Genomic DNA, 20,560 nt, shown 5'->3' on the forward strand with positions numbered 1-20,560 from the left:
CCCAGATTTTAGTCTGAGCTGGCTCCAAAGACGCCTCGTATCCAGGGACCGCCGCGAAGCTTTTTCTGCCACTTTTTAACTCAGCTTTCTCAGCAGAACCCCGCTGACGCCCGCAGAGCCACCGCGCTCCGCGCCGCCTGACCCTCCTCAGCCGCCGTAGCCGGCAAAGCTCCGCCAGGGGGCGAAGAGATGCACTCGAGCTGCGGAATCGAAACTAAACCGCGGGCACGAGAGCCAATCCGCTTCGAGCTTACTGCGCAGCAGCCCGCCCCCCCGCCGCTTCCGAGAGCCAATGGGGTGGCGCTTGCGGGTGGGGGTTCCCCCTTCCTACCCACCGGCGCGATGGCTGCCGCCGCTACGAGCTGTCGTCGCGCCGCGCTCGGCGGTTTGGCCGTTGGCGGCGGGACCGCGGCCCGATGGCGGCGGCTGCTGCTGCCACCGCCGCTCCTGGAGAGCTGCGTGCTGCGGCTGGCGCCCGCCCGCGGTGCTGCGGCGGAGCCCGGGCCCTGCCGGCCGGTGGCGGTGGAGGTGGGGGGCAGGTGAGGGGCTCCCCGCGCCCTGAAGAGCCGGGGAGCAGCAGGGCGGCTGCGGCCTGGGTGCGCCCCGCGCCCTCAGCCCGGGCAGAGCGCGCTGTCCGGGGCGGTGGGTGAGAGAAACCTGAGGGGAAATCGCGGCTGACAGACACGCACCCGGTTTCCCCTTCGCATGGCGGGGGGAGCAGGTGTGTTTCCTGCTCTTTCCTCTTCGGGAGAGAGAATGTCCTGCAGCTGTGGTGGGGAAAGGTGCTTTGTGGGGAGCGCGCCCGCCTCTCGTGAGGGTGCGGCAGGTGTGTGCTTGCCTTTTCTAGCGGCAAAACTCTAAAACTCAGCTCGAGCAGGTGGGCCGTTCATCTTGCAGTGCAAGCAAAGCGTTCTGCCTGAAAGCACTAGCTGTCACTTTACGTGGCATCTGGTGTGGCTGCAAGCCTTAGCTTCGAGGTGAAAGAAGCAGGACATTTGAGGTAAAAGCACATTAAAGTTAAGGGAATTTGGTCACTTTTGGTCAAAGAGTTTCAATTTCTGTATCTAATGAGGATTTTTATGTCTAGTGTGAAGTGTAGCCTACGTTCTGCACAGTTGGTGTAGATGAATGGGGAAGTTACTGGCAAATTTATTTGAATTCACTATGAGTAACAGATTATTTCGTTCCCATAGAAAGATGGAACTGTCTTCTGGAAAACTTGCTAGGTTTGCTGATGGATCTGCTGTTGTTCAGGTAATAAAAAAAAAGTTAATGCAACCTTAAAATTTCTGGATCTGAACAGTTGTTGTTAGGACATCAGAGCATATTAAAAGGATATAGAGCCTTAAGTGACAATTTAATACCTAGTGAATGTACAGCTGTGTTTTGTAGCAAAAAAAAAAGTTTGAAAAGTGGAAATAATGGTGTGAAGCATGGATTTATGTGGTTGTTCTCTGCAAAGATTATTCTGGCGTTTTAGTTTATGAAGAAGTGTAGGACTTCAGACAATATTTTGGTTGCAAGTAATTTTTTTTTTTTTTCTTCCTTAATCCAGCTAGGTGACACAGCAGTAATGGTCACAGCAGTCAGTAAAACTAAGCCTTCTGCATCTCAGTTTATGCCATTAGTGGTAAGTACTAACGACAAAATTAAGTTTGTGGTAATCAGTGGTAGCCTTAGCAGTAGTAATCATTAAATAGTGGAGTTCAAGATGCTGGGGGAATGAGGAATGCAAGTAGCAGACTACACACCTTGGACTTCAGAATAGCAGTCTGTGATAAAATGACTAGACCTGTGGATGAGGCATGAGCACTGGATGTTGTCTACCTTGGTTTTAGCAATGCATTCCAAAAAAGCCTTGTGAACCTTGGCTGCCACAACATCCTTGTTCAGACGTTATAGTTTAGATGTGTGGAAAACAGGTGCGATTATGAGGCTCAAAGGGCTGTGCTTATTAAGGGTTCATGATTGATGTTCTGCCCTCAGGCTGAATAATAGTGAGTTCCTCAGGGGCCTACCCCGGGTCATGCTTGTATAGGTGACTTGGAATTCCTCCTCATCAGGTTTGCAGATGACACCAAACTGGGTGGATGCAGATGATGTGCTTGGAAACAGGGCTGCCATCCAGAGAGGAGGGACTGGGGCCTGAAGGAATGGCCAACAGGAACCTTAGGAAATTCTATAAGGACAAACACAAAGTCCTGAACCTGGGGTGCACTAGTGACCAGTTCAGGCCAGGCACTCACCGGCTGGACAGTCCCTGTATGATGTAGAATGGGAGGGTCCATTTGGGCATCAGGACAGAACCTCGAGGAATGTAATCTGAATTCAAAGTTGGACTACAGACCTTCTGAGGTGTCCCATCCAGCCTGAATGAGTCTCTGGCTCTGAAATAAGTAATCTGTTGTCTTTAGGAATCCCGTTTTGTTTTTAAAAGGTTGACTATCGTCAGAAAGCTGCTGCAGCAGGAAGAATTCCTACAAACTATCTAAGAAGAGAACTTGGTTCCACTGATAAAGAAATTCTTACGAGCAGAGTAATAGGTGGGCTGACACATTTTATTTACAATGTAATTTAAGTATTTTGTAATATCCTCATGAATGTTTGAAAATATAGTGATCTGTAACTGCTGTTTGCAGAGTTGATCGTTTCTGCGGTTATGCCAGAAGAAAACAAACTTGTAGTTTCATGTTTATCAGTACTGATTTTGAAAACAGTATTATCAACTAGGGCTGTGTGGTAATTTCTTTATATATAAGCCTGGATCTTGAGAAACCTTGTTGTCACCTGTGAGGATACTAAGAGCTCATCCTAACTGCAGAGATGTTGCCTCTGCAGTCGCACATCCTGTTGGAGGGGTGGACGAGACAGCTAAACTAAACTCTGAAATACAAAGAGCCAGACTTACTGATAGGTGTATATGCCCATTTTCTCCCTCTTGATCTTGCCTGAAAAGTCATCTCCATCATGGCTATGTCCATTCATAAGATAATACCTTGAAATTCGACATTTATATAAAACTCATGTCAAATACATCAGCATCATAAGAGCAATGATAAGAATTAGGAGAGGGAACAGCCTGTAAGGCCTAGGCTGTTACAGAGAGTCCTATATGCTTCACACTGAAATAAATTTAATAGGAAATCTACACATCATGGAAATAGTGCAATATTTTGAACGTGGGTGATTTTCTTGCTTTTATTTGTTTGAGCAATATGTCCTTCATTGAAGATATTTCTGGTGAAATACTATTTAATAGATTATTTGTATCCTAAAGCATGGAAGACCCTTTCAATATTTTTACTTTGTGTTACTGACAGTGGGTATGCTCACCCAAATACCTCTTACTTTGAGTGCTGTTGAAATTTTAGAGTTGATTATACTTCATGGTAAATTTCCTTCTGGGTTCTCTGCCTTTTCTCTTCTTTTTTGTTTGTTTGTGTCTTTTATTTCAACCATTTTGTCAGTTTCTCGTGGGGTTATTACAAGACGAACTGGATACTAACTACTGAAAACCAAATCCTTCTTAGACTTTGAATATTTCTTTTGCAGATCGGTCAATCAGACCACTTTTTCCAGTAGGCTACTTTTATGATACACAGGTAAGTCACGCTCACTGTCTTAACTATAGCTACCCTCAGAATGGAAAGCCTGGGTACATCCAATGAAAATTGCACATGATACAGGTGCTATTTTAAGAAAAGGCAGTTTTCATTAGCATCCAGGAGGGGTTTATACTTTGAAAAGCAGTCTAATAGCGTACTGCTGGCTTTTAGTTTGCCATCTCCTTGTCTTAAATTATTTTTATTACGTGCTAGTTTCCAAATTTTGTTGTAGATATACAGGAACAAAATTCTAATATAGTCTGTACAACAGAGGAAAGGCAGGCTAATAGTATATGTTATATGATATTGTACATTGGTGGTTTTTTTGTGAGCTTTCTAGTTTAATTACTTGAACAAATTTTGATTTTCAGTATAAGCTTGTACAAATATGTGGAATGTTTTGTTTTATTGTCCTTAGCTTTGTATTAACAGCTAATGAAAATGTATAGCTCAAAATTATTCATTGTCTTTTATCTTATGCCAGATCCTTTGTAATCTTTTAGCAGTAGATGGTGTCAATGATCCTGATGTTCTGGCAATTAATGGAGGTAAGAGGGCTGTTGAAAATAACTTCTTCTGTGTGATTTGATATAATCCATTTTTTCTAATACAAATTTTTATCTCATCATTCTAGCTTCTGCAGCACTTGCATTATCTGATATCCCATGGAATGGTCCTATTGGTAAGTAAGTATTTTGAAATGATGGGTGATTTGAATGTAATGGAAGACTTAGACCACAGTTCATGCTTTCTTTTTTAACAAGAATCTGAATCTAAAGTACGTTATCTTTTGTTTCTAATACTGAAAATAATTTTACAATGGATAGGATTATTTCACTTCAAAGCATTATTTTTCCTAGACTGGAAGGATTTATAATCCAGAAATAGTATAATATAGAGACCAATAACTTAACTTTTTTTTTTTTAGAGAAACTTAGTCTTGAAAAGCATTGTTTACAAAATAGCTGGATAAGAATACTTTTTCTCTAGGAACTTAAGAACAACTTTATTTTATTGTGAATATTTTATAGGAAGGGAAATTATCTATCCAAGAACAAATACTTAGCTGTATTTTCCTTTCATCTGCCTTTTTTCTAGAAAACGCGTGTTCAAGTGATTAAAAAAAAAACAGTGAACTTAGTCTTGTGTATAATGCTCCTTGGCACTATATGCCCTACCCAGTAATACTACCTAAGAGAAATTCAAGAATACATAATTTTGCCTTACAGATTGGTTCTTAATATTTAGCTAACAGGCCAATATTTTAAAATTAATCCATAGCTTTAATTATTGTCTTTAGATACATAATTTTCAAAGCAAAATAATGCCTTAAAGAATTTCCTTATTATAATAATAATAACTTTGTGGAGTTTCTTTGTAGGTGCAGTAAGGGTAGGACTGGTTGATGGAGAAACTGTTATCAATCCAACTCGAAAACAGATGTCTTCTAGTACTTTAAATTTAGTCGTTGCTGGAGCTCCTCAAAATCAAGTTGGTAAGTAGGTTAATTATTACTGTATGTTGCGTGTTTGAAAATAGAGTAGGTGCCGCTTTGCAGCTGTTTTCCTAATATTTGAAATTTGTATTTTTACACAACAGTAGGAATAAACAACGGGTAGGTTAGGTACAGTAAATTCCATTATATTTATGCAATTTAATGTTAATCTGTATTTCCTCAGTTGAGTTAGATTGTTACTGAACAGTAAAATAGTAATTAATTTTTAACTTTCCATTGATAGTTATGTTGGAAGCAACTGCTGAGAATATATTGCAACAAGACTTCTGTCATGCCATCAAGGTGGGGGTGAAGCATACCCAGCAAATAATTCAGGGAATTCAACAGCTAGTGAAAGAACGGGGCGTTGTCAAGAGAAGTGTTCAGAAGTTATTTGTTGCTCCTGAAGAGATCGTGGAATGTGCAAAGAAGTAAGTTCATAGCAAAAAATTTTGATCTCAATTCTGTGAAGTGACTCAAAATGCCTATTTAACAGTTACTGAATTTGATGAGCTCTGATCAGATAGATTGGCGTTTTTGTTTAACAACATAGCATGTTTTGAATGTTGAGGATTACTTGATGCGTTTTCCATAGAAACTTAGGAACAAGGCCTTCAGCTTTCTTGTTTTTACTTAGGAAGAAGGACAGGGCAAACCAAATATTCTGAAACACCAGTGAAAGTATTAGAAGTTAATATGCCGCTCTTGTGGAATGGTGACAAGACGAACTGGGATATGCTGGCTTGCATGAGCTTTGCTGTGGAAGTGATAACTTAATTTCAGAGAGGTGGCAGGAGACCAGGCAGGAAGGACAGCTGGAGCTAGTAATGTTTATGAGTGTCAGTCTGGTGCTTTCATACTGCTAATGAAAACAAACTTTTAATCCTCAAACAAAACTAATTGTGTAAGTATGTTTAAGCTGTGTTTTCAAAAATTCTTTCTTTTCTTTCAAAAGACTTGCTTTTAACAAGATCTATGCGGTGTTCACAGATTCTAGCCATGATAAAGTAAGTAATCAATTCAAATGTGACTTAATTATTTTTTAACTAATATCATAATGAAATTGTAATACGATTTAGTTTCTTTAATGTTAATAAAAACTCTTCTCCTCTGCTGCATGTATTTGTGATAGTAATTGTTCTGTAAATCTTTATCTGCCACAATGTTTGTTGGCAGTACGTTATTGATCTTTGAATTTATGTGACAATACTATTCCTTATTCCTTGAGTTTTACAGAGTTTAAAAAAACAAAAACAAAAACCCAACAACCCAAAACTCTTTTGTTGTTATGCACTGTAGAGTTAACTGGTTGCAAATCCTGTGTTCTAGATTTCTAGAGATGAAGCAATTAACAAAATAAGGCTCGAAACAGAAGAACAGCTGAAAGGTATTTTCTGCTTTCTTAATATTTAGAGAATGCATAAATGGAGCTAGCACTACTTAGAGTTACAGTGTGCTCTTTGGCCACGCTATTTGAGTAAAAGTTCTATAAATTTAATTTTCCAACTTCAGATGCTATTTCTTTTTTATACCTAGAAAAATTTCCAGAGGCTGAGCCTTATGAAATCATGGAATCTTTCAATGTGGTTTCAAAGGATATTTTTAGAAATCTTGTTCTGAATGAATATAGAAGGTAAGTATATCAAACTCCCGCTGAGTAATATTTCTGTCAACTTTTTGTCCATGACTGTAGTTTCATTGATCTCATAATTTCTGCTTGTAACTTCAGGTGTGACGGGAGAGATTTGACTTCCCTCAGAGATATTAAATGTGAAGTGAACATGTTTAAAATGCTTCATGGATCAGCCTTATTTCAGAGAGGTCAAACACAGGTAGTATCTTTAAACAAAAATTATGAATTAATTTATCAAAAGTTGAAAGATTTATATCTTTCATTTAGATATAAAGTTTCCTTTTTCTTCACATTCAAATGCTTATAACTAGAAAACAGTATAGATATAATTAAAATGTATATGAGTTTATTAACACAGTAGACAAAGCTTAGCTCCTTGCTACATGAACAATACAAATGTTAGGATAACATTCTAAGCATATGTGCTCAGAAAGAGTCTGGTGAGCACTATTGTGTCTTCAGACTTTCTGAAGCATGTCTAGTAACCAAAGTTAGAAGCTGTAAGGATTCTCCTTGTTCAGTTCATGTTGGGGCGTTTTTGGCTGGTTGGGTTTTGTCTTGGGGAACTGGTTTGAGACGAAAGCTTTCCAGTTCAGGATGGCTTGAAGTAAAATTGCTTGCTGATATCCAAAATCGTAACTTTTTCATCCTTCTGTGTAGACTTTTACGTTGAAGATATCTGTTGAAACAAAACCTTTTCATGTAAAATGTGATCCTGTTCATTTTTAGAAAAAAGGTGTCTCAGTTAATGGTTCATTGGTATGTAGGGCAGTGCGAAATTGTGCATGTCATGAGAAATCTTTTTAAAGGAACTTCATGTGTAACTTGGACCAAATAGGGGAAATTGTACCAAAAAAAAATCACATTGATGAGGGTTTTTTCATCTTCTTTGCCAGAAGTGTCAGATGTTGGGTGGATTGAATCAAGATTGTACTCGAGATTTGGTCTCCTATATTTTTATAGCTCGTTTTCCTAGAAGCGTGTCAGCCATTGATCTTACATATTGCAGGGTACATGGGTAGTTGCAAACAGTGATTTACTCCTCAGAGTTGTCCGCTCTTATCCCGCTAAAAATAACACATGCTGCAAGACCACGTGATAAACAGGCTTGCTCTGTTGCACAACATTGTGGCTGCATCTGGCCGAGCTCTTAAACGAAGTAGTTTTGTTTCTTAGTGAACAGACTGTTCTAGGCCTCTACCAGGTTAAGAAGCATTAAATTAGTATTTTTGTGATTATTTGTAAGATTGTATAATCTTTACAGTTTATGAGTAAGTTTGTGCGATGAAGGGAGGAAAACAATTTGCAGAAGTGGTGGGTGATGGCATTGTATTTGTTGCTGAAATCATTCTTTGATTCTTCATAAACAGTGAAAGTTGTGAAAGATGGAAGTGTTTAAGAGCAATTTGTTTACCCTCTATCTTTATTTTAGGTTCTCTGTACAGTTACATTTGACTCTATAGAATCAAGTGTAAAATCTGATCTTATCTCAACGGTAGTGAGGTATGTATATCTTTTGGTGTTTTGTGAGTGGTAATACAAGAGGGTGAGCATTTAAGCACATTTGATAAAAATTCCTTGAACTTCAACTTGTATATATTCATCAGGACTAAAAAGTGTGTAAAATTAGACTTTGAAGTGGCCTGTATTCAAGAGATCTTGGCAGCTGTTTTTTTGTTAGGGTCACATTAATTCCATAGACACGCATTTGAAATTGGAGAATATGACAAGTAACATCCAGCCTGGTTTTGAGAGAAAGAAAATAGCTAATTACTCTTGAATCTATAAATCTGGGTCCATATATCAAGTCTCTTTAAATAAAAAATCTGATGAAAGTTGATTCTCTCTTTGTTCGAAGTATTCATCATCACACTTGGAACTTGAGATGTTTTCTACTCATTTAATCTATTTCTCACAAGTTTTGAAGTTTTGCTTGGTAGGTTGGATGCTTGTAGCCCATGAAGTGCTGTTGTGTTTGTCAAGTTTGGTTCAAATGGAAAAAAAATTAAAAAGCTGACACTTGGGGGGATGTCCCCAACTGAATCAGCCTACCTAAATATTCTCATTTTGTCTCGGAATAAAAACGTTCAGTGGGTGAAAACATTTATGTTCTTTTTAAATACAGTAAGGAAAATTTAACTTACAATGTAGCAAGCAAGGCCTTGTGCCGTTAACATTATATTGCTGAGGGCTAACTTGTTGGGGAGGGGAAACTCCTTCCCTTTAAAGCTACTGTTCAGTGATCTCATCGCACCAATGTGGGACACTTTTATATTTTAGTGTGTCAGCTTTGCTTTAGGTAAATTTTTTGGCCTAGAGGTGTTTGTCCATATTCTGTAATTTTGGTATTCTTGAAAATTAGTTTGTGTTAAATAATGGGTTTTAATTAGCAGTCATTAGGTTGCTTCATGAATGGGAGATTGTCCCTGTGTGAAACTACAGGCAAGTCTTGACTCGAAGCAACTTTCTTCATAGATTAGCTTCTTTAAATTTAATAGAGTCAAGTCCTGTGGTCCTTAGGTAACTTTTTCGAGTACAGACTTTTTTATTTAATCAAGCTATTTTGTGGTTACAGAGAATGAAAATCTCTTTCACTTTTCCTTCTGAGTGCTTGCATTTCTGAGTCGTTACTGCGATGTGTACAGTAAGATGCTGATGTTCCTGAAGTTTAAATTTTTTTTTTCTGCCTTCAGACAGATCAAAATGAGCATAAGGAGCTGATAGGGCCTGTTCTATTCTAAACAACTAGGGAAAGTGTTTTAATCATTAACACATGAGGTTTTTTTCTTTGTCAACTATGCTTTTTAGTTTCTTTACTACATAGAAAACCTTTAGAAAAATGTGGGTGATCAGCAAATCTATTGATTCGTTGTTTTTGTTGGGTCTAGTTGGAAGCGTAACTGAATATAATCATGCGTATTACCTATTGTATGTAGAACATGTTTGGTTGCTCTTCTTTGACATGATCTTGTTCTTAATTAATAGTGGAATAAAAGATAAAAACTTCATGCTGCATTATGAGGTGAGAGTTTTTTACTTTGTCACAGCTTTCTGCATGATTCACAGAAGGGCTTCATGTCTTGCTTTTAAAGGTGGAATTGATCACTTCCAAGGATCTGAGTTGTCTCAAGATTTGCTAAAATTTATTAGTTCTAATTCATATGTGCATTTATACCGTAGTTTATGAACAAAGTTGCTGATTTCCTAAAAAGCACTAGATAATTTGTAAACTGCCATTTTGTACAGCCTTTTTAGTATCGTAACATTAGGTTAGCTCCTTAAGAATGGGTAATTACTGAAAGCAGGATTAACCTGCTCTATTATTTTTAGTAAACTCTATTAATATGTTCAGCTGACATACTACACCAATAGTAAATAAGTGTTTCTACATCTTGGATATGTCTCAGCCTTTGGAACTTGCCCAAAGTATTTCATACAGGCAACAGACATATCTTGTTCCATTATCTGTATGACAGAAACAAGATTTCTGATGTGTTGTTTGACAAGTTTAACTGGAGTAAGCTTGTTGTGTTGTCTTTCAACTCCCTTGCAACTGCTTTATTCTCTTTTGTTCGGTGGAAGTAAAACATTTACTCAACATTACCTAAACTGGTCCAGGTTTGCAAACGAAGTGACTGATAGAAGTCATGTGGTGGTTTGAATTTTTTTTTTTTAATTTGCTTTTACCTTGAGATACATCAAAATTTCAAAGAATTTTTTTAAGTGTATGTTTTTAAAATGGAAAAAAAATGCTAGTTAATTTTCTGTATACACATTTTTTATGTTGTAGTTTCCTCCTTATGCAACTAATGAGATTGGCAAAGTTACTGGTACAAACAGAAGAGAACTTGGACATGGTAAGTTCAGGCTAGAGTCCCATGGTGTAACTTTTAATATTTTGTCTGATTGTTTTTATTTATGAGTCACTTTGGTGGGTTTTTTTCATACAGGTGCACTGGCAGAAAGAGCTTTGAAACCAATTATTCCCCAGGATTTCCCATTCACAATACGAGTTACTTCTGAAGTCCTAGAGTCAAATGGTATTAGGATTTTCTTATTTTTAACCTAGTGCTGGAGACTAAATTTGGTTCTTAGAAAAACTGGAGTTTGATAAACTTGAGTTGTAGACATTTTAGGTAATAGATTTCATTTTTAACCTTCTTAATCTTGATTGCTTTATTACCTGAAGTACTTAAAATTAAAAGGATGTATGTGGTCATGACCTTTTTTCCAATTTGTATAACAGCACAGTATCAGTATGAGAGATAAATTCTGAGTTCAATAAAATGGTATTTGGGGGCATTTTTATGCTACAGTGTGAGGAAAATAAATCGGCATGTATTGAGACACATTCTTCAGTGTTTAATCACAACTGGTACCCTCATTGGCTTAGAGGTGATGTATCCTGCTTTCTGTATTTGTTCTTTCCTATCTCCTCAGTTTGGGAGAGAGCTATCCATTTCACCTTTCTGCACATTCCCCTGTGTGGCAAGAAGCTCCGTGAGGTCCACCTCCCATTTCCTAGCGCTGCAGTGAGATTACTTGGCTGGGAGAAGGGGTTAGTGGAGAAAGGGAAGGAGTCCCATTTGCACCTTCCTGTGAAACCCACAGATTCCTTGTCTAGAACATTTAATATTAATCGTGATGCTTGTTGAGCTTTTTTGATATTGGTATCATGAAAGATTTGAACTGTATTACCTGTTTCTTGTTAAAAATACTTATGCTACAGAAAATTACTAATTGCAATTCTTTATTGTAGTATGTGTCTTGCTGCAAGGTGTTTTCTACCTAGCAGTGAGTTGAGTTTCAAACTGTCATTGAAGAATATCACTAGCAAGTTTTGTTTCAGATACTTCTGACCAATATTTAATACTTTCTTTTTCCCTGTGTTGTAACTCTGTAGGGTCCTCTTCAATGGCTTCTGCATGTGGTGGAAGTTTGGCATTAATGGATGCAGGTATGAAATACTGCACTTGTAAGGATAAACTACATCCAATAATGTGTTATGGTATCTGGTCATTTCCAAATCCTCTAAAAATGTATTTTTATTTACCACTGTTAGGAGTTCCTGTATCGGGTGCAGTGGCAGGTGTAGCAATAGGTCTCATTACCAAATGCAGTCTGGAAAAAGGAGATATTGAGGACTATCGTTTGCTGACGGATATCCTGGTGAGTGTTTCTAGCATTGTTGTGCTGCTTAATTCTGTAAAACACCCTCTGTGGCCTTCTTTTGTAACGTTTTACCCTCTTAATTCTGAAACATATGCTACTGAAAATACTGAATAGTTTTATCTTCTCTGTTTTGTCTCCCAAACTCCTCCATTTTTTCAAAAAATCTCTATGAAATGTCCACTCATGTTTCTTATTTTTTTTGTAATTACTCAGTCTTTTTTAAACTCTCTCTTTCTGTGAATTTTGTCTTTTTTCTTGGCAGAAAGAGATTAATAGTTCTCAAATAATTTACTGAAAAACACGATATGTTGGATGGAGAATGAGCACTTGGCAAAGTTGCTGGAGGGGGAAAAAATGCATATTATCGTCCTGGTGCTGCTTCTTCCTGTGGCAGCCACTGATAGTACTAAATCACCCGTGGATCTGTTGGTCAGAAACTAGTCTACAAAAGCTCTTAATTTATGAGGAGAGAAAGGAAAAGTGTTAATCCTGAACAGCAAAATAAGGCTGAACAAAAACATGCAAGTCTCAGAAGTAATTCCAAGTCTGCAGAACTACTTTGTGGCTTATTGAAACATAGAATGTACTTTTGGCATAATGAGACTTGACACTGGAATAAAGTTACGCCAGTTTGCTTATTTGCTTTCTTTCTGTCTGTGCTGGTAGGGAATTGAAGATTACTATGGTGATATGGATTTCAAGATGGCGGGAACTAATAAAGGAGTAACTGCCTTACAGGTATCATAACATTAAATCTTCCTAAAATGAAATTCTGAGAATATATCTAAAAAACCTTTCCTTACATACTGATGTAACTTAAATGTTTTCATATCAGGTTGATCTAAAACTGCCAGGAATACCAATAAAAATTGTAATGGAAGCTATTCAGCAAGCTACAGGTAGGTCCGTATTTGTACTCATTTTATCATATCAAATGATAAATTGTATTAAATTCTAAGTTTTATTAAACTAAATAATAAATTATTAAATTTTTTTGTTCCTATTGTGGGGAAAAAAGCTGCTAACTTTGAAAAAATGGTCTGGTTTGGGTGTTGTTTGTTATAGGAGAGCATTCAGTCTCCAAAAAGCCAGGCGGTTCCCACCATATTTAAGTTTGGTATTGTTGTACGTAATGTCAGTGAAAGTGTCTGCTGGTCCTGGAAGTTATTTTTTGTTAAAACAGAGCGAAAATGGTGTGATATTAACAGTCGCCAGTTTAGTAAAATGGCTAACTTGTTTTGAAAAACTCAAATAAAATTAGTGGCGTAGCGAAGAGGGGAGGGAACTTATACAAAAGAGCAACATCAGGGGAGAGGAATATATCATGAAATATTTACATGCAGTATTTTGGATTTAACTGATGCAAGTACAATATTACTAAGCCATGTCAGTTTATAAAATTTTTGTCATACTCTATTAAAACCATACATGGTGAGTTGGAGAGGTTTGCTCTTTGTTGTGCAGTAGATCAGTAAGAACAGTTGTTAAAAATAAGCTCCATACTGACTTTAAAGTTTTAAACTTGAGAGCAATTTTTACATGTGTCTTGAGCAGCGAGTTCTTAGAACTTAAGTATATAAGTCTGTGTCATCTCAGGGAGTTCATGGTTAAGATCTAGCAGCTCGATACCCTGTGAATAACACAGGTAATCAAGGCTGAAGTGCAGCTTTGTGCACTGAAATTCTGAATTGCTTTTGATTGATGAAAGTTGGGAGAGGGAGGAGGCATCTGTTGCTAGTTAAATATGCAGTGTTCCCGTAACACCAAAATGGATTTGGACTAACACACAAACCATCCTATTAGATGACTTTTTTTAACTCCAACAGAATAATGTTATAAAAATAACAGCAAACTATTTCTCATTTACCATAAATTCAGCTGTATTTTCTATTGACATTTACCGCTGTCTGTATTCTGACATGTACAGCTAAAATATTCTTGAGCCATATGAAAAACTGAAGCTACAAACTTTAATAAGGATTGAACTAGTTGTAAGAGAAAATTTTCAACTTTGTTGTAATAGCAAGATGTTAGTAAGAAAACCCATACTGAAATGTAAAAGAATTAGTAATTCCTGTACAATGGTGCATCACTTCAAGCAGCTCAGCGAGAGTTCCAGACCAGTGTACCATAACTGAACTAATCCAAGTTACACCCTGTTGCTCTTACCAGCACTCTGATTTATTTAAATAATACACTGAAACAGAACTGTATGTAATGTTCTAGACTACATAAAATCAATAAATGTGCTGAAGGCATACGTTTTGTATACACAGAACAGAATGTTGTATAGCCACAAACATGCACGACCTGAAACGTGTTAAGTTACTGTGATAAATTCTTAAGTTGGGCAGGAGGCAGATTTTATGAACGGATGTTTATCTACTTAATAACAAAAATTGCATAAATTTATTTTAATCTTGCCCAAAACTCTTCATTTTTCCTCCTCCTCCTTTCCCCCCCTAACCCCTACAGCTGCAAAGAGGGAGATTTTACAAATTATGAACCAAACACTGGCAAAACCCAGACCTAACAGAAAAGAAAGTGGACCGGTTGTAGGTAATGTCAGTTGTATGTTGATATGAATTCTTATCTCTTATTACTTTTTTAACAATAAGCTGCTGCTTCAGACAGCTTTTTTAACTGAATGTTTGTGATATGTTTCTGCCCTTGCTCCTTGGGGTGATTTTTTCTTTGGGTTTTCTGAGGTGAATTTTGGGGGTTTTGTTGCCATGTGGGGCAGCACTGTACTGTTTCACTGTACACCAGAAAACAGAATTAAACTGAAGTTATGTGAAACTCTTTCAAAATCACAGTGGATATATATGTTAGTATTGGTGTGGCTTAAGGTAATTTACACTTACCAAAGTATTTGTATTTTATGTTTTCATTTATTTCCGTTCTTAAATGTAATTAACATCAATGTTCAGCAAACAATGCAAGTGGCTATAAAAGATTAAAACCTAAATGAATGTGGCTTTTTTGGGGGGGGGATACCTTTCAGATTGTGATATCTAGCATTTCAAAGTATTCTTAAATGTTCTTTCAGAAACTATCCATGTTCCGTTATCAAAAAGATTAAGATTTGTTGGTCCTGGGGCCTACAATTTGAAAAAACTCCAAGCACAGACTGGTAAGACATTCTTGCTTCCTATGATAATTTATGCTAATATGTTATTAGCTTTTGTTCTCCATATGAATATTACTAGTGTAGGGTTTTAATTAGCGGATCTTGGTAGTACAGGTACTACTAGCATAGCTATTGCTGAACCTTAATGCTATCTTTATCCCCTTTCAGAAACTGTAAGTAGCTAAACTTAAACTTCCTAAATTGTTCTGTAGACGACCTCTGTAAAACTGGCATTTGTGCTTCAGCAGCAGCAACCTACTAAGTTGACAGGAAGAATTATTAAGAGAAAAGGGTACTTTTTAATTTGTGCTTTATGCTGCAGACTGCAAACCAGTATTTGCCTTTGTTTTCAGACTTGTATGCTTAGCTGTTCCAACGCTCAGTTACAGACTCAGTCTGCTCTGTATCTTGATAGTGTGTGTTTTGAAGAGCAAGGTGAAGCTCACTTCAGCTACACTTAGTTGTGCAGATTTTCTCTGTAAAAATGCTTGCAGTTTGTCTTGCAGCAGGAATTCCCAGAAGTTTGGTGCACATGTGATGGTGTTTTTCAGGGCTTACAGAAGATGCAATTAAAAGTTCGTCTAGGGACAGTATTGCAGATGGTGTTGAATGAAATATGTGAAGTCAAGCAAGTCTGATCATGAATATGCTGAAGTGTAGATCAAATCTGCAGCTTCTCTTCCTATAAACTAAAGCTTTTTTGCTATGGTTAAGAGGGGACATTCAGCTCTTTCCTACAGTGCTTGTCTACTGTTTTCACAGGATTTTGTGAAGAGCTTGTATACACTGTTAACATGCTGGCGTATGTTAGAAATCCAACTCACCATCACATTGTAGGAGTGACCGGTACTGGGGCTTATACTGGTAGCGAGAAGTGTGACAGAAGTTTCCTGACCTTGTTATCTTTCTTAGAATAAATTTTATTTGTTTACATGGTGGTTTGTCCTGCCTGGCCTTAAGTGCCAAATTCAAAGTTGATGCCTTTTTCACTACAATTTCCTAAATAGGGCAATTGATGCTTTGGTTGGTAGCAGTGTTCACCTAAATTCTTTCATTAAATTTTTTTTCAAGGTGTAACTGTAAGTCAGCTGGATGAAGAGACATATTCTGTGTTTGCCCCCACACCTAGTGCTATGCATGAAGCAAGAGAATTTATCCGTGAAATCTGCAAAGATGATGTAAGGACAGACTTGTGTTGTTAGCTTTTTCAGTTTGCATTTTGTGAATTTGTGTCTTACTGTTTTCTTTCTTCCACTTACAGCAGGAAGTTAATTTGGAATTTGGTGCAGTTTATACAGCCACAATAACTGAAATAAGGTATGAAAAGTCCTCTGAGTTCAAGTAGAAATTAGTTTGATATAGCTGTATTCCCGATACCTAAATATGTTGTAAAATAATTGATTTTTAAAGGATGCCAAACTTACGCTGGTGACATTTGGCACCTGTATCATTCCTGATATTTCCTGTTGAAAATATTATTCTGTTTCTTAATAAGGCTGTTTATTTTTGCTGCTTGTTTAGTTATTAGAATGTCTCTATAAATTGTAAAACTTAAGGCCTTTTTTCATATTTGTATCTGAGAGAGATGGTAGGAATTTGCCTTTTACTTTTTTGCGAGATAAATATTGGATTGAGTTTACATGCACTATTTGAATGTACTTATTACTGAAATACACTGTCCTGAAATAAGTAATATCCATCCACCTTCAATTAAGGAAAAATGACTGGGCACATTATGGTTGACATAAGATTTTCTTTTTTTTAAGAGGGATGAATAAAATCTTGTTTATGAAAAGTTTACTAGTGCTTGCTTTGAGGTCAGTATGCAGAGTAAAATACATACAGACTTCTATCAGTGTATTTTGAAATAAGCGTGCTGTTTTCTGTTGCAGAGATTCTGGAGTGATGGTAAAATTGTATCCAAACATGACACCAGTGTTACTTCATAATTCACAACTTGATCAAAGAAAGGTAATACATGCTTAAACAAGTATGAACTATACACTTAGATTTGTTTTTAATGGAATCTCACTAAACATAGTCTGCATTAGCTGCAACACACATACTGTTGTTCTAGAGTCCATTTTTAAGTTAAAAGCTGTGTTAGATTAGCAGCACCTTCTTGTTTAACCTCTGGTTGCCCTGTACTTAAAGCTGCAGACAGTCTTGACTATGTGCCTGCTACAATCCTACTGTTTATGCTTTTATGTACATCACCAAGTTCGTTAGATCTGCAGTACTCTCTTCCATGTAACATTTAGAAACCTGTTGTTTGTAAGGTAGTGTTGAGCCACAATGATTGTCTGCAATGTAGCATGAAGAATCCCTAAAAGAAGGAACTTTTATAACTAACCTAACAAAATTAATCACACTGAAATATCTTTTTCTAAAAAACACTGTGTTCTAGATTAAACATCCTAGTGCCCTAGGATTAGAAGTTGGACAAGAAATTCAGGTAATTTTTTTTTACTTTAAAATGCTAACAAACTGCTGTTCATATTTTAGAATTTGAGTAATTTTTTTTTTACTTTGTGTTTATGAAGAAAATATTTTGTTGTATTAGAGTCCCTTTCTGTGCTGGTTAAAGGCCTGATCATTTCAAATGAATTTTATTTAGTGTCGTACTCTTGCTATCTAGGCACCACATTAATTTGTTGGAGTGATATAGGCTAAACGGTGTCTATTGTTTATGGCTTTTCTAGCATCAAATTAGTAGCAGGGGGAGGCTACCACCTTCCAAGGAAAATGCTATTTCCAGCTCTTTAAGTTGATCAGTCTTAAAGTGGTTTGTTTTCTTCAAAGGTTAAATACTTCGGGCGTGATCCAACTGATGGTAGAATGAGGCTTTCACGTAAAATTCTACAGTCACCGGCCACAACTGTGCTTAAAACCCTAACTGACAAAAACAGTATTGTCTTGGGAGGTACCATTCCACAGTCCTCTACTTCATCCCAGTGACAGGTAAGGCCATAGGAACAACTTAAGACACCTCAGTACTGTACTTCCTTTACAACTCTTGTAAAAAAGAATTGTATCAGTCTGGTTTTTATATCGTACAGTTACCCTTCAGTGGTGTACAAATGCCGCTTGCCAGTTATGTTGCAGCATGTCTTAAGTTAGCAACTGCCCTTTCATGTGCTGCAGTTGTAAAGAGCTTGATACTATAAAATTGGTTCAAATGCCTTGACAATTTTGGGCATCCTAGACAGCCTACTTTCTCCAAAATAAACTTGCTTGTTAGTCTACAACATCTATGTAAGAATTCCCTGTTCTCTACCCTGTCACCATTTTTTTAAAAAAGGGGGGGGTGGGAGCAGAGTAAGAAAAGAGAATCAAAAATAAGCTGCTTTCGCTGCTTTCTTGGAAGTTTTGAGTTAATTAGTGGAGACTGCTCAGTCAATCTCCAATCAATTAATGGAATGCCCAAAGCTCTTCCCTGGAACTAGTTTACCACCATGTATTTGATTGTCAATAGGCTTATGCCTAAACTTTGCCCAAATCTGTCGTGTATGTTTTTTTTCCTTAGGAAGCTACTAGAACAGGAAGGTGTCTGATCATAAAATCCAGAGCAGTTACACAATGAGATTGGCAAGTGGAATTGCAATGCACCAATGGTAGCTTAAGGCAGTCTGTGGCAATCTTCTAGGAATGATTCAAAACACTAGACAAAATTCACTGAAGAAAAATTTCTTTTAAGAAGTGTTTCTGAATTTCATGCCTTGATATAATGAGCTGGTTACAGAGTATTTTCTATCTCTTTCAGGAAAAAAAGGCATCATAGTTCATGGAAATACAAGCAACCTTTGCTAGAATCTGTAGACATCTTCGCAAGAATCTGCAGGTCAATGGCAGTGAATTATATTTTAAAAATGACACTATTTATGCTTAAAGGTGATGTAGAACTTGAAAGTCTTCAAATTGATTAAAAACTCTTTTAAAAGAAAAACAGAAACAACCAGTGATCTTATTTTGTGTAGCAAGGTTGAGAATCTAAGAACATGGATAGACTGAAGAGCAGATTACATATGGTATAGACTGAAGAGTAGAATACGTATCAGTGCTTAAGATTCTTCTCACTATCATCTCAAAATAAAAACGCAAAGACAAGAAGCGAGTATTTAACAGTTATTTCCTGGGAGAAAGAGTTCTTCTGTATACTTGGCTAATGAAACATGACAGTAGTTGAGGCACACTTGGCCAAAGTTCTATTGGCTTTTCAGTGTACAAGATTGAAATTTTGAGCAAAATGTAAAGACTTAGAAGAATTATCACCTTTAACATGATTGACACTGTTTCAGATAAATGCATCAATAACTGTCATAGAGTTCAGACTTCCTAAAATATCTGAGCAGAAGGGGGACAGAAAGAACCTGGCTTGAAACATCATTTATTACCTGGGTTCATTAACACTGAATTTTAAAATACATAATGAAGACATTAAAATTAAAAATAATTGTTTTGGAATAAACAATTGATGTGATAAATCTTCCCTGTAAAACCTCCTCATTAAGAGTCTCAGAATTCCTCTGTTGATTATGTTCCATCAGTGGGTTCACTGGACTGTCTTAGACTTAAAAACATTTCCCAGGGGCTCACGAGAACTACTTGTTTTTCTACTGTGAGGTACGGACTTTGAAAATCAGAGAGGTATCATTTATGATCTTTACTAATTTGTATGAAGACCTGATAAGAAAATCAGCTTGCCACCTGATGGCAAGTGGGATCTGGACTTCCTGAAAGAAAAACCCAAAACGCTGGGGAGAGAAGTATGAATGTATAGTCAAAATTGGTCTGCCTTTTTTTATTCTAAGCTAAAATATTAAAGAAGAAAAAATGACTGGCCCACTTCTTTGTAGTTATCCGTCTGGCATTACCCTAGCAGTCTTTTTCCTTTTCTTTGAGGACTGTATTCTGCTACTACTTAGTAAGAATTCTAATGTCCGTGCTTAGTGTGACTTAATTGACTGATGTCTTGTTTGTTACATATCCTGGATAGTGTTAATGAAATAACTAGGCAAATGTTAAGGTCACTAAACAGAAGCTCAAACGTTTCAATTTCTCATGACTGTTCCCAGAAATGGACCTCCCCAGTCTAAGTGGTTTTCCAGCTTTAGCTGCTTCTAGTGTAGAATAATTTCTGTAAGGCTTCTTTTTGTAGTAGAACAGATGCATGCTCTAGCTACTAAAATACTACATAAAATACTAACTGTAGAAGCTTTTTTTTTCTAGGTAGCACATTACCAGTAGGATGCTTGCATTTGAATCTCTGAAAATAATGATTTAGGATCCAAAATAATCCCATTCTTTCCTGTAAAGGTATTTTCTTGCCTGCAGTAACAAGAGTATTAATGATTTGCGTGATAGATGGTGGTCTCAGTAAATCAACTATTGGAGCACTGGGGGATTTTTTGTTTGTTAAGATGATACAGTAGGAAAAAGACTTCTTGTGCACCTGTGACAGAACGTGTACAGTCAGTCTGACTTTCTGCACTTGTCACAAGGTTTAGGCCCTATAGGAAGGGGTG

The 20,560-nt window shown here is 37.1% G+C and overlaps 1 protein-coding gene across 2 annotated transcripts; it reads left to right on the forward strand.

The window, feature by feature from the left end:
* The first annotated feature begins 334 nt into the window (after nucleotides 1-334).
* On the forward strand, nucleotides 335-19,145 carry PNPT1 (polyribonucleotide nucleotidyltransferase 1). Of its 2 annotated transcripts, XM_075413601.1 has the most exons (29): nucleotides 335-539; nucleotides 1,194-1,254; nucleotides 1,556-1,630; nucleotides 2,438-2,543; nucleotides 3,553-3,602; nucleotides 4,090-4,153; nucleotides 4,240-4,287; nucleotides 4,987-5,100; nucleotides 5,345-5,531; nucleotides 6,056-6,107; nucleotides 6,430-6,487; nucleotides 6,637-6,733; nucleotides 6,830-6,932; nucleotides 8,166-8,236; nucleotides 9,719-9,755; nucleotides 10,524-10,590; nucleotides 10,684-10,773; nucleotides 11,637-11,690; nucleotides 11,796-11,902; nucleotides 12,572-12,643; nucleotides 12,741-12,804; nucleotides 14,381-14,464; nucleotides 14,955-15,038; nucleotides 16,107-16,213; nucleotides 16,297-16,352; nucleotides 16,928-17,006; nucleotides 17,443-17,490; nucleotides 17,838-17,996; nucleotides 18,799-19,145. In XM_075413601.1, the coding sequence occupies exons 1-28, from the start codon at nucleotides 343-345 to the stop codon at nucleotides 17,991-17,993; spliced, it is 2,388 nt and encodes a 795-aa protein (XP_075269716.1). In that variant the 5' UTR covers nucleotides 335-342; the 3' UTR covers nucleotides 17,994-17,996; nucleotides 18,799-19,145. The 2 variants fall into 2 exon arrangements, with proteins under 2 accessions (XP_075269716.1, XP_075269717.1); XM_075413602.1 differs by lacking the exon at nucleotides 10,684-10,773.
* Nucleotides 19,146-20,560: the final 1,415 nt, after the last annotated feature.

Source organism: Opisthocomus hoazin, chromosome 2, assembly GCF_030867145.1.
Source record: "Opisthocomus hoazin isolate bOpiHoa1 chromosome 2, bOpiHoa1.hap1, whole genome shotgun sequence".
Lineage (NCBI taxonomy): Eukaryota > Metazoa > Chordata > Aves > Opisthocomiformes > Opisthocomidae > Opisthocomus > Opisthocomus hoazin.